The 19,195-nt window shown below is 43.8% G+C and overlaps 1 protein-coding gene across 7 annotated transcripts in view; it reads right to left on the bottom strand.

Annotated features, from left to right (window-relative positions):
- Positions 1 to 19,195, bottom strand: part of DIP2C (disco interacting protein 2 homolog C) — a 308,047-nt gene that overhangs the window by 103,029 nt on the left and 185,823 nt on the right. For all 7 annotated transcript variants that reach the window (XR_011248191.1, XR_011248192.1, XM_069547940.1 and 4 more), the window contains 2 exons: positions 16,582 to 16,791; positions 2,523 to 2,657 (listed from right to left, as the gene is read on the bottom strand). Coding sequence is in view for 5 of the 7 variants with exons in the window: in XM_069547940.1 (XP_069404041.1) it covers positions 2,523 to 2,657; positions 16,582 to 16,791 (345 nt within the window). In the remaining 2 variants the exon portion in view is untranslated. The remainder of the gene's footprint in view (positions 1 to 2,522; positions 2,658 to 16,581; positions 16,792 to 19,195) is intronic.

Genomic DNA, 19,195 nt, shown 5'->3' with positions numbered 1-19,195 from the left:
AATATGGCAGCAAATTTGGAAAACTCAGCAGTGGCCACAGGACTGGAAAAGGTCAGTTTTCATTCCAATCCCAAAGAAAGCCAATGCCAAAGAATGTCCAAACCACTGCACAACTGCAGTCATCTCACGCTAGCAAAGTAATGCTCAAAATTCTCCAAGCCAGTTTTCAATAGTGCATGAACTGTGAACTTTCAGATGTTCAAGCTGGATTTATAAAAGCCTAAGGAACCAGGATCAAATTGCCAACATCCGCTGGATCATCAAAAAAGCAAGAGTTCCAGAAAAACAACTACTTCTGCTTCAACGACTATCCCAAAACCTTTGTGTGGATCACAACAAACTGGAAAATTCTGAAAAAGATAGGAATAAAGACCACCTGACCTGCCTCCTGAGAAATCTGTATGCAGGTCAGGAAGCAACAGTTAGAACCAGACATGGAACAACAGACTAGTTCCAAATCCAAGGAAAGGAGCACGTAAAGGCTGTATATCGTCACCCTGCTTATTTAACTTATATGCAGAGTACATCATGACAAATGCTAGACTGGATGAAGCTGGAATCAAGATTGCCAGGAGAAACATCAATAACCTCAGATATGCAGATGACACCACCCTTAAGACAGAAAGTGAAGAGGAACTAAAGAACCTCTTGATAAAAGGGAAAAAGGACAGTGAAAAAGTTGGCTTGAAAATCAACATTCAGAAAACTAAGATCATGGCATCTGGTCCCATCACTTCATGGCAAAGAGATGGGGAAGCACTGGAAACAGTGAGAGACTTTTCTTGGGCTCCAAAATCACTGCAGATGGGGACTGTAGCCATGAAATGAAAAGACGCTTGCTTCTCGGAAGAAAAGCTATGACCCACCTAGACAGCATGTTAAAAAGCAGAGGCATTACTTTTGCCAACAAAGGTCCGTCTAGTCAAAGCTATGGTTTTTCCAGTAGTCATATATGGATGTGAGAGTTGGACTATAAAAAAAGCTGAGCACTGGAGAATTGATGCTTTTGAACTGTGGTGTTGGAGAAGACTCTTGAAGAGTCCCTTGGACTGCAAGGAGATCCAACCAGTCAATGCTAAAGGAAATCAGCCCTGAATCAGCCCTGGAAGGACTGATGCTGAAGCTGAAAGTCCAATACTTTGTCCACCTGATGTGAAGGACTGACTCATCAGAAAAGACCCTGATGCTCGGAAAGATTGATGGCGGGAGAAGAAGGGGACGACAGAGGATGAAATGGTTGAATGGCATTACCGACTAAAAGGACATGAGTTTGAGCAAGCTCCGTGAGTTGGTGATGGACAGGGAAGCCTGGCATGCTGCAGTCCATGGGGTCACAAAGAGTAGGACACGACTGAGCAACTGAACTCAACTGAATCTGGTTTGGATTAATCAGAGATTATTTCTCAAGGCCACTGGTACTCCAGCTTAAACAGGACACACACATTATTTCAGGACCCAGCTCAGAGTTTCTCATGTGTTAGGTCTGCGATGTGGCCCAGAATCTGTTTTTCAACAACTGCCTCATCTGGTTCTGATACCAGATGCTATCACACCACTGGATTAGACAACAGATGAATTTACCTGAAGGAGGAGATGAAGATGATAAATTTCAAAGGCAACAAAGATACTAAAGTGGTGAAGACAAGGACAACAGTAATGACGGATTCAAGAAACAATGGATTTAGTGGAGGACTACACAGACATTGACACTGAAAAGCAGTCCAGAGAAACCAGTCATACTGGACACTGGACTGACTCCATTTGTACTAACAGAGAACTCGCAATCCAGCAACCTTGGGCTCTGACCACAGTGAGGAGGCATCAGCCTGTTGGAGGCGGGGTTCAGGCCTCCTCATTACCCCTGAGTCACTGGGTTACAGACACAAGCACACTGGTATAGAGGGCACACAGAAGCTGCTCCAAACATCTTCCAAGTAAAGAACACTTTACATCATCATCAGGTTCCATGCTAACTGTCATGACCCTGGAGGTCAAGGAATGCAGAATAAAGCATGAAGTTCATGTTCCAGCCTGTCACTTCAGAATGGGTAACAGGAAGATGTTAGAGCATGCAAAGATGAAAGATTCGAGTAATAAGAGAACCCCAATGGCTGTACAGAAATCACCAACACTTTATTCAACATGGAGGGAGAAAAGGACCCTCTTTCTTCCAAAGTCTAAAGCACCACACTGCCCATCTCTGTCAATTGATCTCCAAGTACCTGTTCATAGTCTTAACACCTGCACTAATTTTGTAACTGTGGAATCAACATCATTCACCACCAAAAACAGCAGGATTTTATCAAATCTTTTTCTTCTCATGACTAAACTCCTACACCAAGGAGTAACTCTTGCCCTTGGAGACAGTCTGCACTTCCTGTAACTGTGCCACTTTCTAGGGAGGCTCATGAAGGCCCTGATGAGCTCATGAGCTGACTGTGTCCCTAGAAGAAACACATCCAGTCAGGGCACAGAAGGGCACTTGCAATTTACAAAGGAGGAAAACTTGCTGGAAGACATACCATCGCCAGTCTCCATGAGCTCGGCATTGCCATACTTCGGGGCTGTCCGTGACGTCGTGGAGCCCTGCGGCCTTTCTACTTGTATTGCATGTTCTGAGGTGTAAGTGGTTACATCAGGAGGTGCAGAGTGATTTTCTGTAAAGAAGCAAACTGTAAGTTTTCTGGTAATCATGATACATTTATTATGAAAGCTACATAAGCAGTTAAGTTTTCGAAAATGCCACATCCTAAGAAGAGGACAAGATTCTGAATCAAAAACTAGAAAAAAACAGGCATAAAGATGGTCTTTACCATAATTTACACTGGTCAACATGAACAAAGTTAGGTAAAACTTCAGTCACAATATCACTGAAGGACCCACATCAATGACTCACGGTAACATTTTAATTAGAATAATGTCATCAAGTGGCCAAGGGAAGAAGATAGTGTATGTTATGTGCTTGCTCATAACAGAGTAATTTACCTGTCTGTCATAATAGAGGCAGTTAAGAGTTAAGCTTTAGATATAGAGAGCCTGAGGTTTGACTCCCAATTCTGCAAATTCTTGAGACCTTGGAAAGCATGCTGATCTCTATACTTTGGTCTCTTCATTCATCAAATGGGAAAAATGGTAACTAGTTGCTTGTTGGATACACATATGTAAATAAGTTAACATATGTAAAGTTTGTAATACTATACAGAAGGGGTTATCAAAACTATACCCAAGAAAAAGAAATGCAAAAAGGCAAAATGGTTGTCTGAGGAGGCCTTAAAAACAGTGGAGAAAAGAAGAGAAGTGAAAGGCAAAGGAGAAAAGGAGAGATATATTCATCTGAAGGCAGAGCTCCAAACATTAGCAAGGAGATAAGAAAGCCTTACTCAATGATCAATGCGAAGAAATAGAAGAGAACAACAGAATGGGAAAGACTAGAGATCTCTTCAAGGAAATCAGATACCAAGGGAACATTTCATGCAAAGATGGACACAATAAAGTACAGAAATGGAAAAAAAAAAAGACAGAAATGGAACGGATCTAACAGAAGCAGAAGATACTAAGAACAGGTGGCAAGAATACACAGAAGAACCATACAAAGAGATCTTAATGACCCAAATAACCACAATGGTGTGATTACTTACCTAGAGTCAGACATCCTGGAGTGTGAACTTGAGTGGGCCTTAGGAAGCATCACTATGAACAAAGCTAGTGGAGGTGATGGAATTCTAGCTATGCTATTTCAAATCTTAAAAGATGCTGCTGTGAAACTGCTGGCATTCAATATGCCAGCAAATTTGGAAAACTCAGCAGTGGCCACAGGACTGGAAAAGGTGTTTTCATTCCAGTCCCAAAGAAGGGCAATGCTAAAGAATGTTCAAACTACTACACAACTGCACTCATTTCAGATGCTAGCAAAGAAATGCTGAAAATTTTCCCATTATGCTTCAACAGTACATGAACCGAGAACTTCCAGATGTCCAAGCTGGATTTTAAAAAGGCAGAGGAACCAGACATCAAATTGCCAACATCCAGTGGATCATCAGAAAAGGAAGAGAATCCTAGAAAACCATCTACTTCTACTTCACTGACTACGATAAAGCTTTTGGCTGTGTGGATCCCAACAAACTGTGGAAAATTCTTCAAGAGATAAGATTACCATACCACCTTACCTGCCTTCTGAGAAATCTCTGTGCAGGTCAAGAAGCAACAGTTAGAACTAGATATGGAACAACAGACTGGTTCCAAATCGGGAAAGGAGTACGTCAAGGCTGTATATTGTCACCCTGCTTATTTAACTTATATGCAGAGTATATCATGTGAAATGCTGGACTGGATGAATCAAAAGTTGAAATCAAGATTGCCAAGAGAAATATCAATAACCTCAGATACGCAGATGACGCCACCCTTATGGCTGAAAGGGAAGAAAAACTAAAGAGTCTCTTGATGAAAGTGAAAGAGGACAGTGAAAAAGCTGGCTTAAAACTCAACATTCAAAAAACTAAGATCATGGCATCTGGTTCCATCACTTTATGGCAAATAGATGGGGAATAACTGGGAACAGTGACCATCTTTATTTTCTTGGGCTCCAAAATCACTGCAGATGCTGACTGCATCCATGAAAGTAAAAGACACCTGCTCCTTGGAAGAAAAGTGAAAAAAGTGAAAGTCGCTCAGACTCTGACTGTTTGAGACCCCACAAACTATACAGTCCATGGAATTCTCCAGGCCAGAATACTGGAGTGGGTAGCCTTTCCCTCCTCCAGGGGGGTCTTTCCAACTCAGGGATCAAACCCAGGTCTCCCACATTACAGGCAGATTCTTTACCATCTGAGCCACAGCAGAAGCCCAAGAATACTGGAGTGGGTAGCCTTTCCCTCCTCCAGGGGATCTTCCCAACCCAGGGATCAAATCCAGGTCTCCCACATTGCAGGCAGATTCTTTACCATCTGAGCCACAAGCCCATGAATACTGGAGTAGGTAGCCTTTCCCTTCTCCAGCAGATCTTCCCAACCCAGGAATTGAACCAGGGTCTCCTACACTGCAAGTGGATTCTTTACCAACTGAGCTATCAGGGAAGCCCCATTTGAAGAAAAGCTATGACAAACCTAGACAGCATATTAAAAAACAAAGACATTTCTTTGCCAACAAAGATCCATATAGTCAAACCTATGGTTTTTCCAGTAGTCATATATGGATGTGAGAGTTGGACCATAAAGACATTTGGGTGTCAAAGAATTGATGCTTTTATTCTTTTTTAATTTATTTTAATTGGAGGTTAATTACTTTACAATATTAGAATTGATGCTTTTGAGCTATGATGTTGAAGAAGACTTGAGAGGCCCTTGGACTGCAAGGAGATCAAGCCAGTCAACCCTAAAGGAAATGAACCCTGAATATTCATTGGAAGAACTGATGCTGAAGCTCCAATTCATTTGGCCACCTGATGCGAAGAACTCACTCATTTGAAAAGATCCTGATGCTGAGAAAGACTGAAGTCAGTAGGAGACAGGACAACAGAGGACAAGATGGTTGGATGGTATCACCAACTCAACACACCTGAGTTTGAGCAAGCGCCGGGAGATGAAGGATAGGGAAACCTGCGTGTTGCAATCCATGGGGTCTCAAAGAGTTGGACATGACTGAGTGACTGAACAACACATGTGAAATTCTGAGAACAATTTGTGATAAAAATAGTGGCTATTTTAATATCTGTTTTAGCATGAACAGTATTGAACAGTCCAGTCATTCAAAAAACAATTGTTTACATCTATTGTGTATGGGATACTGCGTTCTGCACATGAGACATGCAGTGAGCCCTCCACACATTACTTGATGATAAAACTTAAGAACTTAAATGGTTAAACGGAGAAAGCCCAATTTTGCATTTATTAAATAAGACATATGGCTTCCCTGGTGGTACAGCGGATAAGAACCCATCTGCCAATGCAGGGAACATGGGTTCAATCCTTGGTTCAGGAACTAAGCCTGTTTGCCACAATGACTCAGCCTGCATGCTGGAACTACTGAAACCCATGAGCCTAGAGCCTGAGCTCAACAAGAGAAGCCACCACAATGAGAAGCCCACAGACCACAATTAGAGAGTAGCTCCTGCTCTCAGCAACTGGAGAAAGTCCACACACAGCAAAGACCCAGGCACACTGAGTATGTCAAATGAGACTTGTGAAGTCATTTTATACATAGTAAGTTCTAGTAATGGGTATTATACTATTAATTTTGATTTGTTAAGCCTTACGATACAGAAACTAGTAAGATTTAACTGGTTTGTGAAGATTCTATAATTCCACATGAAAGAAGCGTAATATTTTGTGCTGTTAAAGGGGAGCAGGTACTGGAAAGCCTTTCTCCTGTGGCCACTGCCTACCTTGGCACTACAAATGAAGGCCAGTTTAAACTGTGAACTCACTAATGAAAAGCACAAGAACAAGGAAAAACAGAACACCAAAGAGATCACAGAAAGAACACTGTTTAAAGACTGCGCTAAACAAGAAGCCAGGGCATGCCCAGTTGACTTTGCTGGGAACCTGTATGCCAGGGACTCAAATTTTAGCTGTTGTGCAAATGTCTGGAAACCACCTCAGTCATGGGTATTGTTCTGAGGTTGCAGGTAATTTTAACAAGTAGGTAAATTGGCAAGTCCCGAATCCACCTGAAGTGAACAGACTGACTTCTATGGCAGCGAACATGTGTACATTAAGAGATATTACACCAAGTGAGACTTGAGGCTGAGAAATATTAACCTGAACTCCTAGGTAAGCTTCAAATGTAGCAACAGTCCAACCAATGCAGGCACTTAGGACTCTGGAGACCCTTGAGCCCGGGCACACTAATCAGTGCATGGAAAACCTCATGGGAGGTCCACGTCTCAGACCTCATCACCTGGGACCGGTTATTGACTTTCCTATGCCTCCATCCCGCATCCTATAAAAGAGGTATTAATGACAGTGCCTACCTCTGAGTGACAGTGGGAATCACACAGATAGAGGGACACAAGCACTGGTGTTACCAGACATGCAGACAGACGTGCCAGGAGAGGAACCATGGGCAGCTCATGGCACCAACAACTACTCTTCCAGAGTCTGAACCTGGAGATCGCTGATAACAGCTGGCATCAGCCCCTAAGCACAGGCCATCAGCAGAGAGCCCAGCTCCCCACTTCTCATCTCCCTGTTCAGAAGTGCCCAGGCGGTTATATACTGAACTATGTCCTCTCTAAATTCACATGTTGGAGTCTAATCCCCAGGTCCTCAGAAGGTGACTGTGTTTGGAGGCAGTGGTCAATAAATTTATTCACGGTTGTACTGGGTCTTCACTGCTGCCTACAGGCTTTCTCCGGTTGTGGCGAGCAAGGGCTACTCTCCAGCTGTGGTGTGTGGGCTTCTTGCTGCAGTGGCTTCTCTTGTCGTGGAATGTGGGGAAGGGCGCGCGGGCTTTAGCAGTTGTGGTGCAAGGGCTTAGCTGCTCTGTGGCATGTGGAATCTTCCCAGACCAGGGATTGAACCCATGTCCCCTGCATTCTCAGGTGGACTTGTAATCACTGGACCACAAGGGAAGTCTCAGAAAGTGATCTTTAAAAAGATAATTAAGGCATAAATGAAGCCACCAGGAAGGGCCCTAATTCAATCTAACTGGTGTCCTTGTAAGTAAAGATGAGGTCACAGATACCCACAGAGAAGACAGCTGTCTAAATGCCCAGCAGAGAGGCCTCAGAAGAAACTGCTGACACTGTGATCTCAGACTTCCAGCCTCCAGGATTGCAAACCAAGGAATGAGAGTTGTTTAAGCTATGTTTAAAGTGCTCTGTTATGGCTGCTTGAGCCACCACCACACACACTTAAGGGAAATTTCTTAGATCACAGCCCAGAAAAAGCTCACCTGTTAGAGAGAGGAGGGTGGGGATGGGATGCTTTGTCAGACTCCTGAGGACCATTTAAATGACCCCCTTAATATTTCAGACACTGCATTCATTCATTCTCTTCATCTCCCCCGCATGTGCTTATTCATTCTCTTCATCTCCCCGGCACGCGCTTTTGCCAAACAGACCTTATTTCATGTTTCAATATAATCTAGTTCTCCATGGCTGAGTAGTTAACTCACAGGGGCCTCATATTTCAAATCAAACTACAATAGATGCCAACATATGATGAGTAACATTTCAGATTAGCCACTTAAGACAAAAGCAGCTAAAACGTTAAGCTCCCTGCATTTCCATCTTACTCAGATTTACCTATTCCTGTTACATGGTAGCCACACCACTGTGATGGTCAACACATCTTTGTGCTGAGCGGCCACTTTGAAGGTGGGAAAAGGAACCATTCCAATACATCTGGTGATTAAGACATAGGAGCAGTGACAGCTGCATGACTTCAACGTGCTTTCCAAATTTATTTATATGCCAGCCCCTCCCCCTCCCCTGCAAACTCCCCACATATGCTGTCACTGCAGGATCATAAACCCAGCAGCTGGCTGCTATCATGAAGCCAAGAACATTCTGCCACTGCAGTGACACAGAGTGCCCTGATTCATTTGTATAAAGATCAGGCCTCCAGGTATCTAACTCTGAGTTCAATACCTATTTTTTGGTAGTGTTTAAAAGACCTTTTTATATAAAAGATGCTCAAGAAACACTTATGGGTAAGATAAAACATAGTGTGGCTGAAGGTGCAGGTTCAAAGGTCTAAAGTGCACATCAGCCCCAGGCTTGAGACCTATCAGGTCCAAATGCACCAGTAGCTGAAGACCAAGGATTCTCATCAGAGCAGGTTTGCATCTTCTGAGCCAGATGACCCACCATTCCTCAGTTCAATTTCCCAAAACTCTTAAAATCAACAGAAAAATGGCAGCCATCTTTCCAGCCACCTATCAGGTGTCACCTCCTTTGTGACTGCCCCAGAGCTACTGTGACAGCTTTGCACCTGTTCCCTATTTCATCCACCCTGGTATGGCTTCTGTTCCCAGCAGCTGCCATGGGTTCCTGAAGACCCTGGAATCAAGGCACTAGGGAAGATGGGAGGGGAGCGTGTTTGGCCTTCTTCCAGGACAGTATATGCTGTCTCGGTGCCACTGGTACCAGAGGTCCATCTCACTCACTGCATTCCCCTCCCATTCGGGATGTTAGTCTGTTACTCATCCAACTCTGTGGACAGCTGTTTTAGCCATGACCGTTTCAGGGTACTAGCTGACCTTCCTGCTCAGCTCCACCATGGGATTCCACGCGTCCTTGAACTACCCCCTTCCCTATCTCCACTCTTGCAGGTGTCCAGCTCAGTCCGGCTCTTGTGTCCTACTCAGATGCTAAAGTTGCCCAACACCCAGCTCACATCGTTTGCACTCAGCAAACACTGGAGTGATAGTTCAAAGAATGAATGAACACAAGAATGAGTACACCAGACCACTTACTTAATGACTGCAGATAACGTGCTTCTGTTTCTCACATTGCTAAAAAGCAACTTTCCTTAATTCTGACTAGGGACCTCAGGGGTCAGTGGTCAGAGAAGATACTTTCAGCCTGTTATTTTTAGTCCCCAAATAACTTCTAAAATAAGGAGAAAAGGGGGAAATCTGTTCTTCATGTGTAGAAAGCTAAGTACGCGTTGTCCACTAACTGATGACAGCTAAGGAGAGCCGTGTTAAGGAATCCAGCCTTCCATCTGTCAACAGGGCCCTCCCAAGTCTCCCCTGGTCAATACGACCTCTTCTGTCACTGAGCAGGAAGTGATGTAGGCCCTCAAACCACCCGTCCACCCAGCTGCCCTGGCTTCCTAAGACGACATGGGTGTGCCGTCCACATGGAAGCAGAAAACTGGGTTCCTCAGTGGAAACGTGGAGGCAATACCCAGTGAAAGGTGCCTGCATGATGCTGAGGGAAGCAGGCAGAGCATCCAGCTTGTTGCTAGAGATGCTGCTTGGCTGCCCACTGTACCAACCTGTCTTCCATGTGCAGGTCACCAGAAGAGCAGGCCTTCCTCCTTGGTTTCCCCCAAAACATCCACCTCCCCAGTTTGACAGAAGCCCCAACAGGAGGGTTCTACTGCTGTGTCACCCATGTATCATACTGACACATGACAATGTAAGTGAAGATTTATCTCCTTACTCTTTAATAATCACTCAGGGAAAGAACAGTATGCCCTGGTTACCAGTGAGAGCGTGTGTGAAACACTGCTAATGGCAATTCACAGTTGGTTTTCAGATTTGCAGACTAAACCTGGAGATGGTTAGAAAGGGTTCAATATTCAAATATTTCTCTTAGCCAAAGCTTTGAGAGATTGACTTTAGCAGGATTACACAGGTTCTCAGACCTGGAACGACCTTCTTCCCACATTTATGCCACAAATATCCCATAAAGGTTTGACAGCTACTGTTAGACAAATCTCAGGATAGTCTAATATCAGAACAGAAATCTTTAACTTTTTGTTTTGTATCGGGATATAGCTGATTAACAAACAATGCTGTGATACTTTCAAGTGAACAGGGAAGGCTCAGCCATATGTATACATGTACCCAGTCTCCCCCAAACTCCCCTCCCATCCAGGCTGCCACATAACATTGAGCAGAGTTCCATGTGTTGTATGGTAGGTCTTTGTTGGTTATCCATTTTAAATATAGCAGTCAGAAGAGAAACCTTTAACTCCTGACAATAGCTTCTCGACTTTTACATCCACAAACTTAACTTCCTGCCAAAGGGCTCCAACCACCATAGACCTGCAGAACCACAGACGCAGCGAGCTGTGATGGGGACACTGGAATTTTATCATTTATGCTAAGTTTAACTGTATTTCTGTGTGTTTTTAACCAGCAGGTCCAAGCTGGAACAAAAAAGCCAAGGGGAAGCAAGCCCCGGGCGTCACGAGCAGGTGCTCCCACACCCGGCAGGTGGGGGTCTGGCCTCCCCTCCCTAGGCCTCGGTGTTCTCAGCAGTGGAGCCGCAGTGCTGATACTTGCTCCTCACTGAGGCTGAGGGCACAAGCAACACTGCCCCCCCCACATCCTGCAATGATGGTGACACTGCCATCCTTTTGCTCAAGCCCACAGGCTCAGCTTCTGCCATCTCTCCCCTTGTGTGGGGATCCTTTCCTCTCATGAGTTCCAGGAAAGAAATCTGTGAAACTCAAGTGCATAATGCATAAATGTCTGTTACTACTTCCTGAGTCATACGTATTTGAACTTTGGGGAAAGACAGCATATTAAAAAGCAGAGACATTACTTTGCCAACAAAGGTCCGTCTAGTCAAAGTTATGGTTTTTCCACTGGTCACGTATGGATGTGAGATTTGGGCTATAAAGAAAGCTGAGCACTGAAGAATTGACACTTCTGAACTGTGGTGTTGGAGAAGACTCTTGAGAGTCCCATGGACTGCAAGGAGATCCAACCAGTCAATCCTAAAGGAAATAAGTCCTGAATATTCACTGGATGGGCTGATGCTGAAGCTGAAATTCCAATACTTTGGCCACCTGATGCAAAGAACTGACTCATTGGAGAAGACCCTGATGCTGGGAAAGATTGAAGGCACTAGGAGAAGGAGATGGCAGAGGATGAGGTGGTTGGATGGCATCACCGACTCCATGGACACAAGTCTGAGGAAGCTCCAGGAGTTGGTGATGGACAAGGAAGCCTGGCGTGCTGCAGTCCACGGGGTCACAAAGAGTTGGACACAACTGAGCTGAACTGAACAGATGTCACTCTGCTTTATGCACCAAGGTGTGAGCAGCAGGCCCCAGGTACTCCTGCAGCATGAAGCATGTCCTGGATGAAGGGTTAGGATAATTATGGGTCAAAGCCATGACTTTGATTCTAAGTATAAAATTCAAATAAATAAAATCAGTTTCAAGCTGCAAAAGCCCCAAAGCATTTTTGGAGAAAAGCAGCAGGAGCAGATCTGTGCCCTGACAACATCAACAGGGCAACAAGGACAGCATGAACAGGACAGACAGAGGTGAGAAGGGCTACAATAATGAGACAAAAGGTGTGGTGCCTGGAGCCAGGGTACTGAGAGTAGTGATGGAGCAGAAGGAGGCCTGCATGGCACGTGGCAGTTGAATGCCCAGAACAAGGGGTCTGCTGGTCTGAGGACAGTAGGACCTCATTAGACAGCTTGATCTCAGGACACAGGCAGGGCTGAGGGGCAGGGTCAAGAGGCACTCTGAAATGCGGATGGGAGACAGAAGTACAGATTTGAAAGTCGTGAAAGAGCAGGTAGCCTTAAAGACTGTGGGAGTGGATGACATGGGCAAGAACACAAAGAGACAGGATGGGGAGAGGAGCCACCAGAGGAGAAGCAAGGGCAGAGGGGAAAGAGAACAGGGTGTGGTCCCAGCGGGCAAGGAGAGAAAAAGTAGTCATCGCAACCAGAGCTCCGGTTCCCAGAGGAGAAAAGTGAAGCCACAATAGAGGAGAGAGTTGAGTCAGCAGATGTGGGAGGAGCCGGGATCCAGAATGAGGACAAGATGAGCCTTGGAAAGAAGGAGCTTTCTTTCCCAGAAAAGGAATCACATTAAAAAAAAAAAAAAAAAGAACGGAGAAAGACAGGGAAATATCTGAACTGGAAAGGGATCAGTGGTTATAGAGATGTTCGACAAGAAGATAGACGATGATCCATGGTGACATTCCCTTAATTTCAGTATCTGTAGATCTCAGCTTTATAATGAACTGATGAAGAAAATGTAGGATTAGAAGCCAAATCTAGGATAGGACCTAACTAAAAATTCCCATGTTGGCCAAAGTCATGTTGGCCAAAGAGATATACCTCTCAAGCCAGGCTTCTTTTAGTACAGAATCACCCACAGAGCCACAGAAACATGCAGTAATTGATGGAAGAGTCTCACAGGCCTTGTGTTACCTAATGCAAATTTTTCTTTTCCTGCTTATTTTTTCAATAGCATGCCTTAAAATTCTCTAAAACAAGAGCTGGCAAACTATGGCTCACGGGGCGGCCTGTCAGCTGTGTTTATAAATGAAGTCTTGCTGGTGCACAGCCATCCCTGCTGTTCATGCACGGCCTGTTGCTCTTGAGCCAGGGCACTGAGGAACAGCAGCAGGGACTGTATGGCCCACAAAGCCTGACACCCACTCTCTGGCCCTTTCCTGGAAAAACAGGTGGACATGGCCTCTGAATCAGGAAACTCCAGCTTCTGGGGACACCCTGGCCAGGAAGGGAGGCAAGAATGTTTCAGAGAAACCCCAGCCCCAGTGATGCAGGCTTTGCTAATACCACCATCCTTGGTGTGTAGTTAGTATTTCAAGATTGTAAATGTCTGAAAAGTATCAGTAAAGAGATTATGAAAGAACTGATACTATGGATGATTATACATAAATAAATTATAGTTATTTATTACATTCAGCCCTCTGAGCAAATTCCCTAGAAGAGCAAATTCCCTAGAAAACCAGAATCTAGATCCTGAACAAATGCCAGGCTCCAGGCTAATTATGCATCAAGCACATGGAGGCACGTCTACCTGCTTAGCAGGATTGATGCAGGAAACCTGATGAGAATTTCCTTGCTGATACATACAGCAGCATTCATGCTGATAAACTCTATGATACTCTGGAAATGCAATTACTTCTATGAATATCTGGCTAATGACAATATACCCCCAACACGTGCAGATGAAACCTCTATGAGACAACATCTCAAATGCATCAGTCACAAAAGATGACACACACATTACCTATACATCTGTAGCTCGTGAAAAAGTCTCTTTAATTTCCTGACTACACAAATTTTGATGCTGAATGTACAACAATGTTATCTATTCTGCTTTGTTCTTATTTCTTAATCTAGAAATGTATTAATAGTTTCTCTTTACCTTCTCTATTTCCATGTAGCTAATTCCTATAATATTTTACTCTAGTGCCTTTTTATAAATATGCTTCTTGAAGTTTCAAGTGTTGCTTTAATTCTTCTGGTTACTCTAAATTATGCTCCTTGACTTTTGATCAAGTATTTCAGAGGTGCTAATCCTCTGCCAATTGTCTCAGGAACACAGCATGCACAAAGGTTCTGTAAACACTTTCTGGTTTTCTCTCTTGACAATGTGGAGGCCCTATTCTGTCTAGGTTGCAGAGGCCATTGCATGGTGCATCCATCTTCCTGAGTCACAAACGTGTACACCTCAGGCATTAGCATCTTGTGACAGGGATGCCTCGAGCCCTCATTGTCAGTGCTCAAGTGTGAATACCATCTAGCAGAGCCACAAGAAGAAAGACTCCCTGGATGAGGACCACGTCATCCACTAAGCCAGTCTGACAGGCGGTGAGTGGTGCCACTGTGCCATCAGGATGGACATACAAGGATGCAGGATTTCCTTCTAAACAACAGTGCAGAAGTACCACTCGCTCGTCTGTCACTTGGTGGTCTCTAACCACTCATTTTCCCTCTGCCCACTGCCAGAGACATTTCCACAGACCCTGTCCAAGTGCCTCACCTCGAGGGTGCATTCCTCTTTGCACCCAAGGTGCCAAATGGTGCTTTATTTGACCCTACATTCCTTAAAACACACACATACACATTTCTTATTTTGTAGGCTTTTGATGGCCTCAACAAAAGGTCAAATACTGTCAATTCTGAATTTTGACTTCTTTGGCTTTTGTCACAGGGATAAAAAAATCTTAATTTTCCTCTTCTTATTATTTTGCCACTGCTTTTTTTCAACAAAATTTGTTTTGCATTTATAGAAAATTCCTAGATATTCTAGGAACTTATCTTTGTGCCAAATTAGAAATTAGTGAAATGTCACATACACAGAAGCTCTCTTTTAGTTACACTGAGACTTAACACACATGAGTAATGCAACCTTTTATAGTCTGGGTAGGTTTAATTATCTGTGCGATAATTACCTCCAATATTCCATGTGTAACTTCATAAAGTGAGAAACAAATGCAGGGAGTAATATGTCCAAAATTATGTATTTCTCTTGGTAAGATTGCTGATATTTCCTTAAAAGTGAACTGAATCAGGAAACACACATTCCCAAGGTCAGAGTGAGGGGCAGAGGTAGAAGGAGCTTCATGCCCCACCTGCGCATGTGGCTGCTGGATAAAGCACGCTGACAGTGTCAAGGGACTGTCTCAGGTTCCTAAACACTCGGGAAAAACTTAGTGTTCAAAAATATCTAATGGTCACAAGTTTCTCTGATTTTAAATAGAGTTTCTCAGTACATAGTAACCAACATATGCTACCAAAAGTGTTTTAAAGTCAAATTTAATAATGCCACTTTGCAGGTAAGCATTACTTTAAAAACTGTGAAGAATTTTCCTATTTTCCCCTTTTTATTCACAATGGAAAGGTGGCAAAAGGACAGATCATTCCTCTTCTTTCCACTAACAAACTAGAGCAGGCCAACAGTGACTGCTGAGGAAGCCAGCCCTCCCTGTGTCCCGCTGGGAGACAATCGGCCTCACTGCTGATTCTGGAAAGGCTGCGGCTTTTAACCTCAGCTACATGCTGAGCAAGCGCCACTGGGGCCAAGTCCTAGAAGTCAGTGTAGAACTCCTCTGACTCTGTCATGGAGACAGTAATCTAGAAAAAAAAATACTGTGTGAATCTGAGAAGGTGGCAGAATATCGAATTCATTCATTTCACTAGCCTATTTTCTAAATGGGGATCTTTTGGATATGAGGCTAGATGCACCTGCCCTGTGCTCAGTGCTCAACCACCGCACTGGTGTCCCTGGACGTGGCTGACCCTGCTCTACATCATTTGAATGGAGAACATACTGAACCATCTTGGCACCAAGTTCAAAGCAAGTGATTTATTTTTATGAATACTAATATTATTTCAGTATTTAAAAATCTCAAGCCACAGCTGGAAATGGTCGAGAACCGATCTGGAGCTCATACACCAGACGAATGTGGCACAGTGAGTGTCAGGTGAGGGTAGAGGCAGCGGCACATGACCCTCAGGTACTCCAGGTCCACGGAGCCCCACGGCTCATTCAATACACTCTTTTCCTCTAACAACTCTTACTTAATTTCCTTTTTTACACAGTTTTCAAACACCTTGCCAATGCTTCCTAACTTTGTGCTTTTTTAAATACAAAGGATCCCACTTCTTGTAACCTAACATACATTCTGGGAACCACCCCAGAAATCTGAATGCCTATAGCAGAAAAATGCTATAGTGATGAAAGCTGCAGTGGTGAAAGCCTCCCCTTTCCAAAGTAAGGGCAAACTCACTCTCAAGTGCCCCGTCATGCTTATTAGCATGATTAAAATGTTACTTAGGAGTACATTATAGCATGAGGAGAAGAAACTGTGTAACCAGATATGACTGCATGTTTCCCTAATGAACAAGAATGCACTCCTCTACGAGCAGAAAACTCCTAAATTATAGTTGTAGAAGATGTCTAGGATATAAAAAATAGAAAAAACCAAGGGTTTCACAGAACAGTAAAGCCAACGCAGTAAAGCAGCCCAGGAGCAGAAACAGGGCCTGACCTGTCCCTCGAGTGAGCTCTGAGGCCACGATGCACAGACAGGGAAAATGCAAACTAAACAGGGTAGGGACACCCAACAGCCACTCCAATGCACGGATGGGGAGAACAGCGCAGCCAGCTGCCGCGGGGCACTCACCTATGTGCGTCTGAGCCAGGACGTCGGCCAGCCTGTGGGCGGCGCCACTCCCCCCACTCTGGGTGGAAGACGACGAGGTGGTGGAGGTTGTGGAGCCGTGGATGGCCTGGCTGATCCAGTGCTCCATGTTGATGCTGCCCTGGCTGGACGTGGGGGTGCCCTGCGAGTCGCCCTGCACCGAGCCTTCGTCTTCTGAGCCAGAGGAGGTATCTGTGGGACAGAGGCAATTAGCTGCGACTGGGGCAAGCAGCACTCCCAGGCCCAGGCCCTCTCCAAACACAGACCCACCTCACACACTAATTGGTAAATGACCTTTGAACACTCTTGAAAAGTCACAAGCTTTTCAGATGACAAATTATTTTTCAGTATCGTGAGGTCTTCATCCAAAGCACCTTACCTTACATATATATGCTGGAGTCTTCCTGACATTCCAAACTCAGACAAAGACATCCTCACCTGTCCTCCACTCAAGACGCTGGGGAATAACCAGATGTTGTTCTGTGCACTCAGACACCAAGCAAGAAGGCCACGGTGGCGTTTTCCAAGACACTAAACTTTAAAGTGTTCAAAGTGTGATGCTCTGTAGCCCTTCTTTATTCAAAGTATTTCTCTGAGCCATGTGCTATTTTAAGTTGTGTGTGAGCGTGGCAGGTTGTGAATAAAAAAATTTATAATGATAGTGTTGGCATTTATGATTGTACAAAACTATCTCAAGACTAAATGACAGTTTATAAGATGTATTATACAGTATACCTGAAAATGCTAACCAAACAATTAAATGCACCAAAAATGACATTTCCAATAATGTTCTTTTATATTTTGCAAAGACACTTGTACAGGATTTGTTCTTCTGAAAGTTCTGTCTCTCATCATGAAAGACACAGTAACACCCCAGAGGATAGAGTCAACATAAAGAAAAGCACACACACAAATAAATCACACGGCACTTTGTACTTCAGACTCAGTATTTCCCATAAAAAGTGGCTCAGAAAACTGTCCAACTCCCTGAATATTGTCTAGTTGCAAAGATTTGGTTAAAATATATTTGAAGTGGGTTTGTTATCCATGTAAGTCCATTCTGTTTGTTATACACATACAAAATTAAAATTTTCACATTCATATTTTGGCAAATTATAACCACAAACTAAACAAATAGGATTAAGTATACTAATTATGGTTGTGTCTGACTCTTTGCAATCCCATGGACTGTAGCCCACCAGGATCCTTTGTTCATGAATTCTCCAGGCAAGAATGAATACCGCAGTGAGTTGCCATTCCCTTCTCCAGAAGATCTTCCCGACTCAGGGACTGAACCCGGGTCTCCTGCATTGTAGGCAGATTCTTAGCCATCTGAGCCATCAGTGAATCCCATGCTGATTTAAAAACAGTTCAAATTACATGTTATGGCTCAGAATTAAGAAATGAAGGAATGTAAGGAAATCAGCAAAAAGGACTCCCTTTCCTATTAGAAAATTCTATTCTTAAGAACATTTCTTGTATTATCTTTTAAGAAAACACAAAACAACTAAGTTTTATATTTAAATTTTGTCTTACAAAGTTCAGAACTTTCACTTTTGAAAGCATGAGAAGTTGAAGAGTGGTCTGAATTAGTACCAGACATACCTGATCACACCCCTAAGTTGAAGTATGTGCTTCTGTTACCCTCACTGCTTGCAAACACTCAGGACTAAACTTTACAAGACTCCAAAAAGTGCTTTATATATTCAACTATTCTTATTCCACCTTAAATTTCTCTTGTGAACAAAGGGGTGTGCCAGGTAACTTAGGTCTGCAGAAAAGACAGAGTGGCAACCACGCCATGAATAATGCTGGAACAAGAAACGCATACACACACACATACAAAATCAAGTAAATTAGGCTTGTGCTTCTAACAGATACCTGGACATTTAATTTTGTGCTTCACTTCAGTTTTGAAGATAATAACATGTACGTGCCTATGTGAGTGCTAAGTCGCTTCAACCGTGACCGACTCTTTGCAACCCTATGGACTGTAGCTCTCCAGGCTCCTCTGTTCATGGGATTCGCCACAAGAACACTGGAGTAGGTTGCCATGCCCTCCTCCAGGGGATCTTCCCAACACAGGGATTGAACCCATGTCTCTTGTGTCTCCTGCACTGGCAGGCAGGTTCTTTACCACTAGCACCACATGATACAGATTATAATTATTTGTACAGAGTTAAGTAGAGAAATAAGGTAGTTACATAAAATTCAAGATTAAACAAAAGCAGAAATATAAATGGGATATTACCTTCAACCATGTACATCAGGGGTGGACAGACCTGTGGACCAAACTCTCTGCCTATTTTCATGACAAAGTTTTATTGGCACAGAGCTACATCTCTCACTGATATGCTGCCCTTGGCAGCTTTAGTAACTCGATGGCAAAGCAAGCAACCTGGATACCCAAAACTACTATCTGCACTTTACAGCAAAAACTGATGTCACCAGATTTAAGTAACTGCCTGAAAGTGAAAGTCGCTCAGTCGTGTCTGACTCTGTGACCCCATGGACTAGACAATCCATGGAATTCTCCAGGCCAGAATACTGGAGTGGGTAGCCTTTTCCTTCTTCAGGGGATCCTCCCAACCCAGGG

Source organism: Ovis canadensis, chromosome 13, assembly GCF_042477335.2.
Source record: "Ovis canadensis isolate MfBH-ARS-UI-01 breed Bighorn chromosome 13, ARS-UI_OviCan_v2, whole genome shotgun sequence".
NCBI classification, from domain to species: domain Eukaryota; kingdom Metazoa; phylum Chordata; class Mammalia; order Artiodactyla; family Bovidae; genus Ovis; species Ovis canadensis.
The sequence above is the reverse complement of the archived record's forward strand: the minus strand, read 5'-3'. Positions and strand labels throughout refer to the sequence as shown.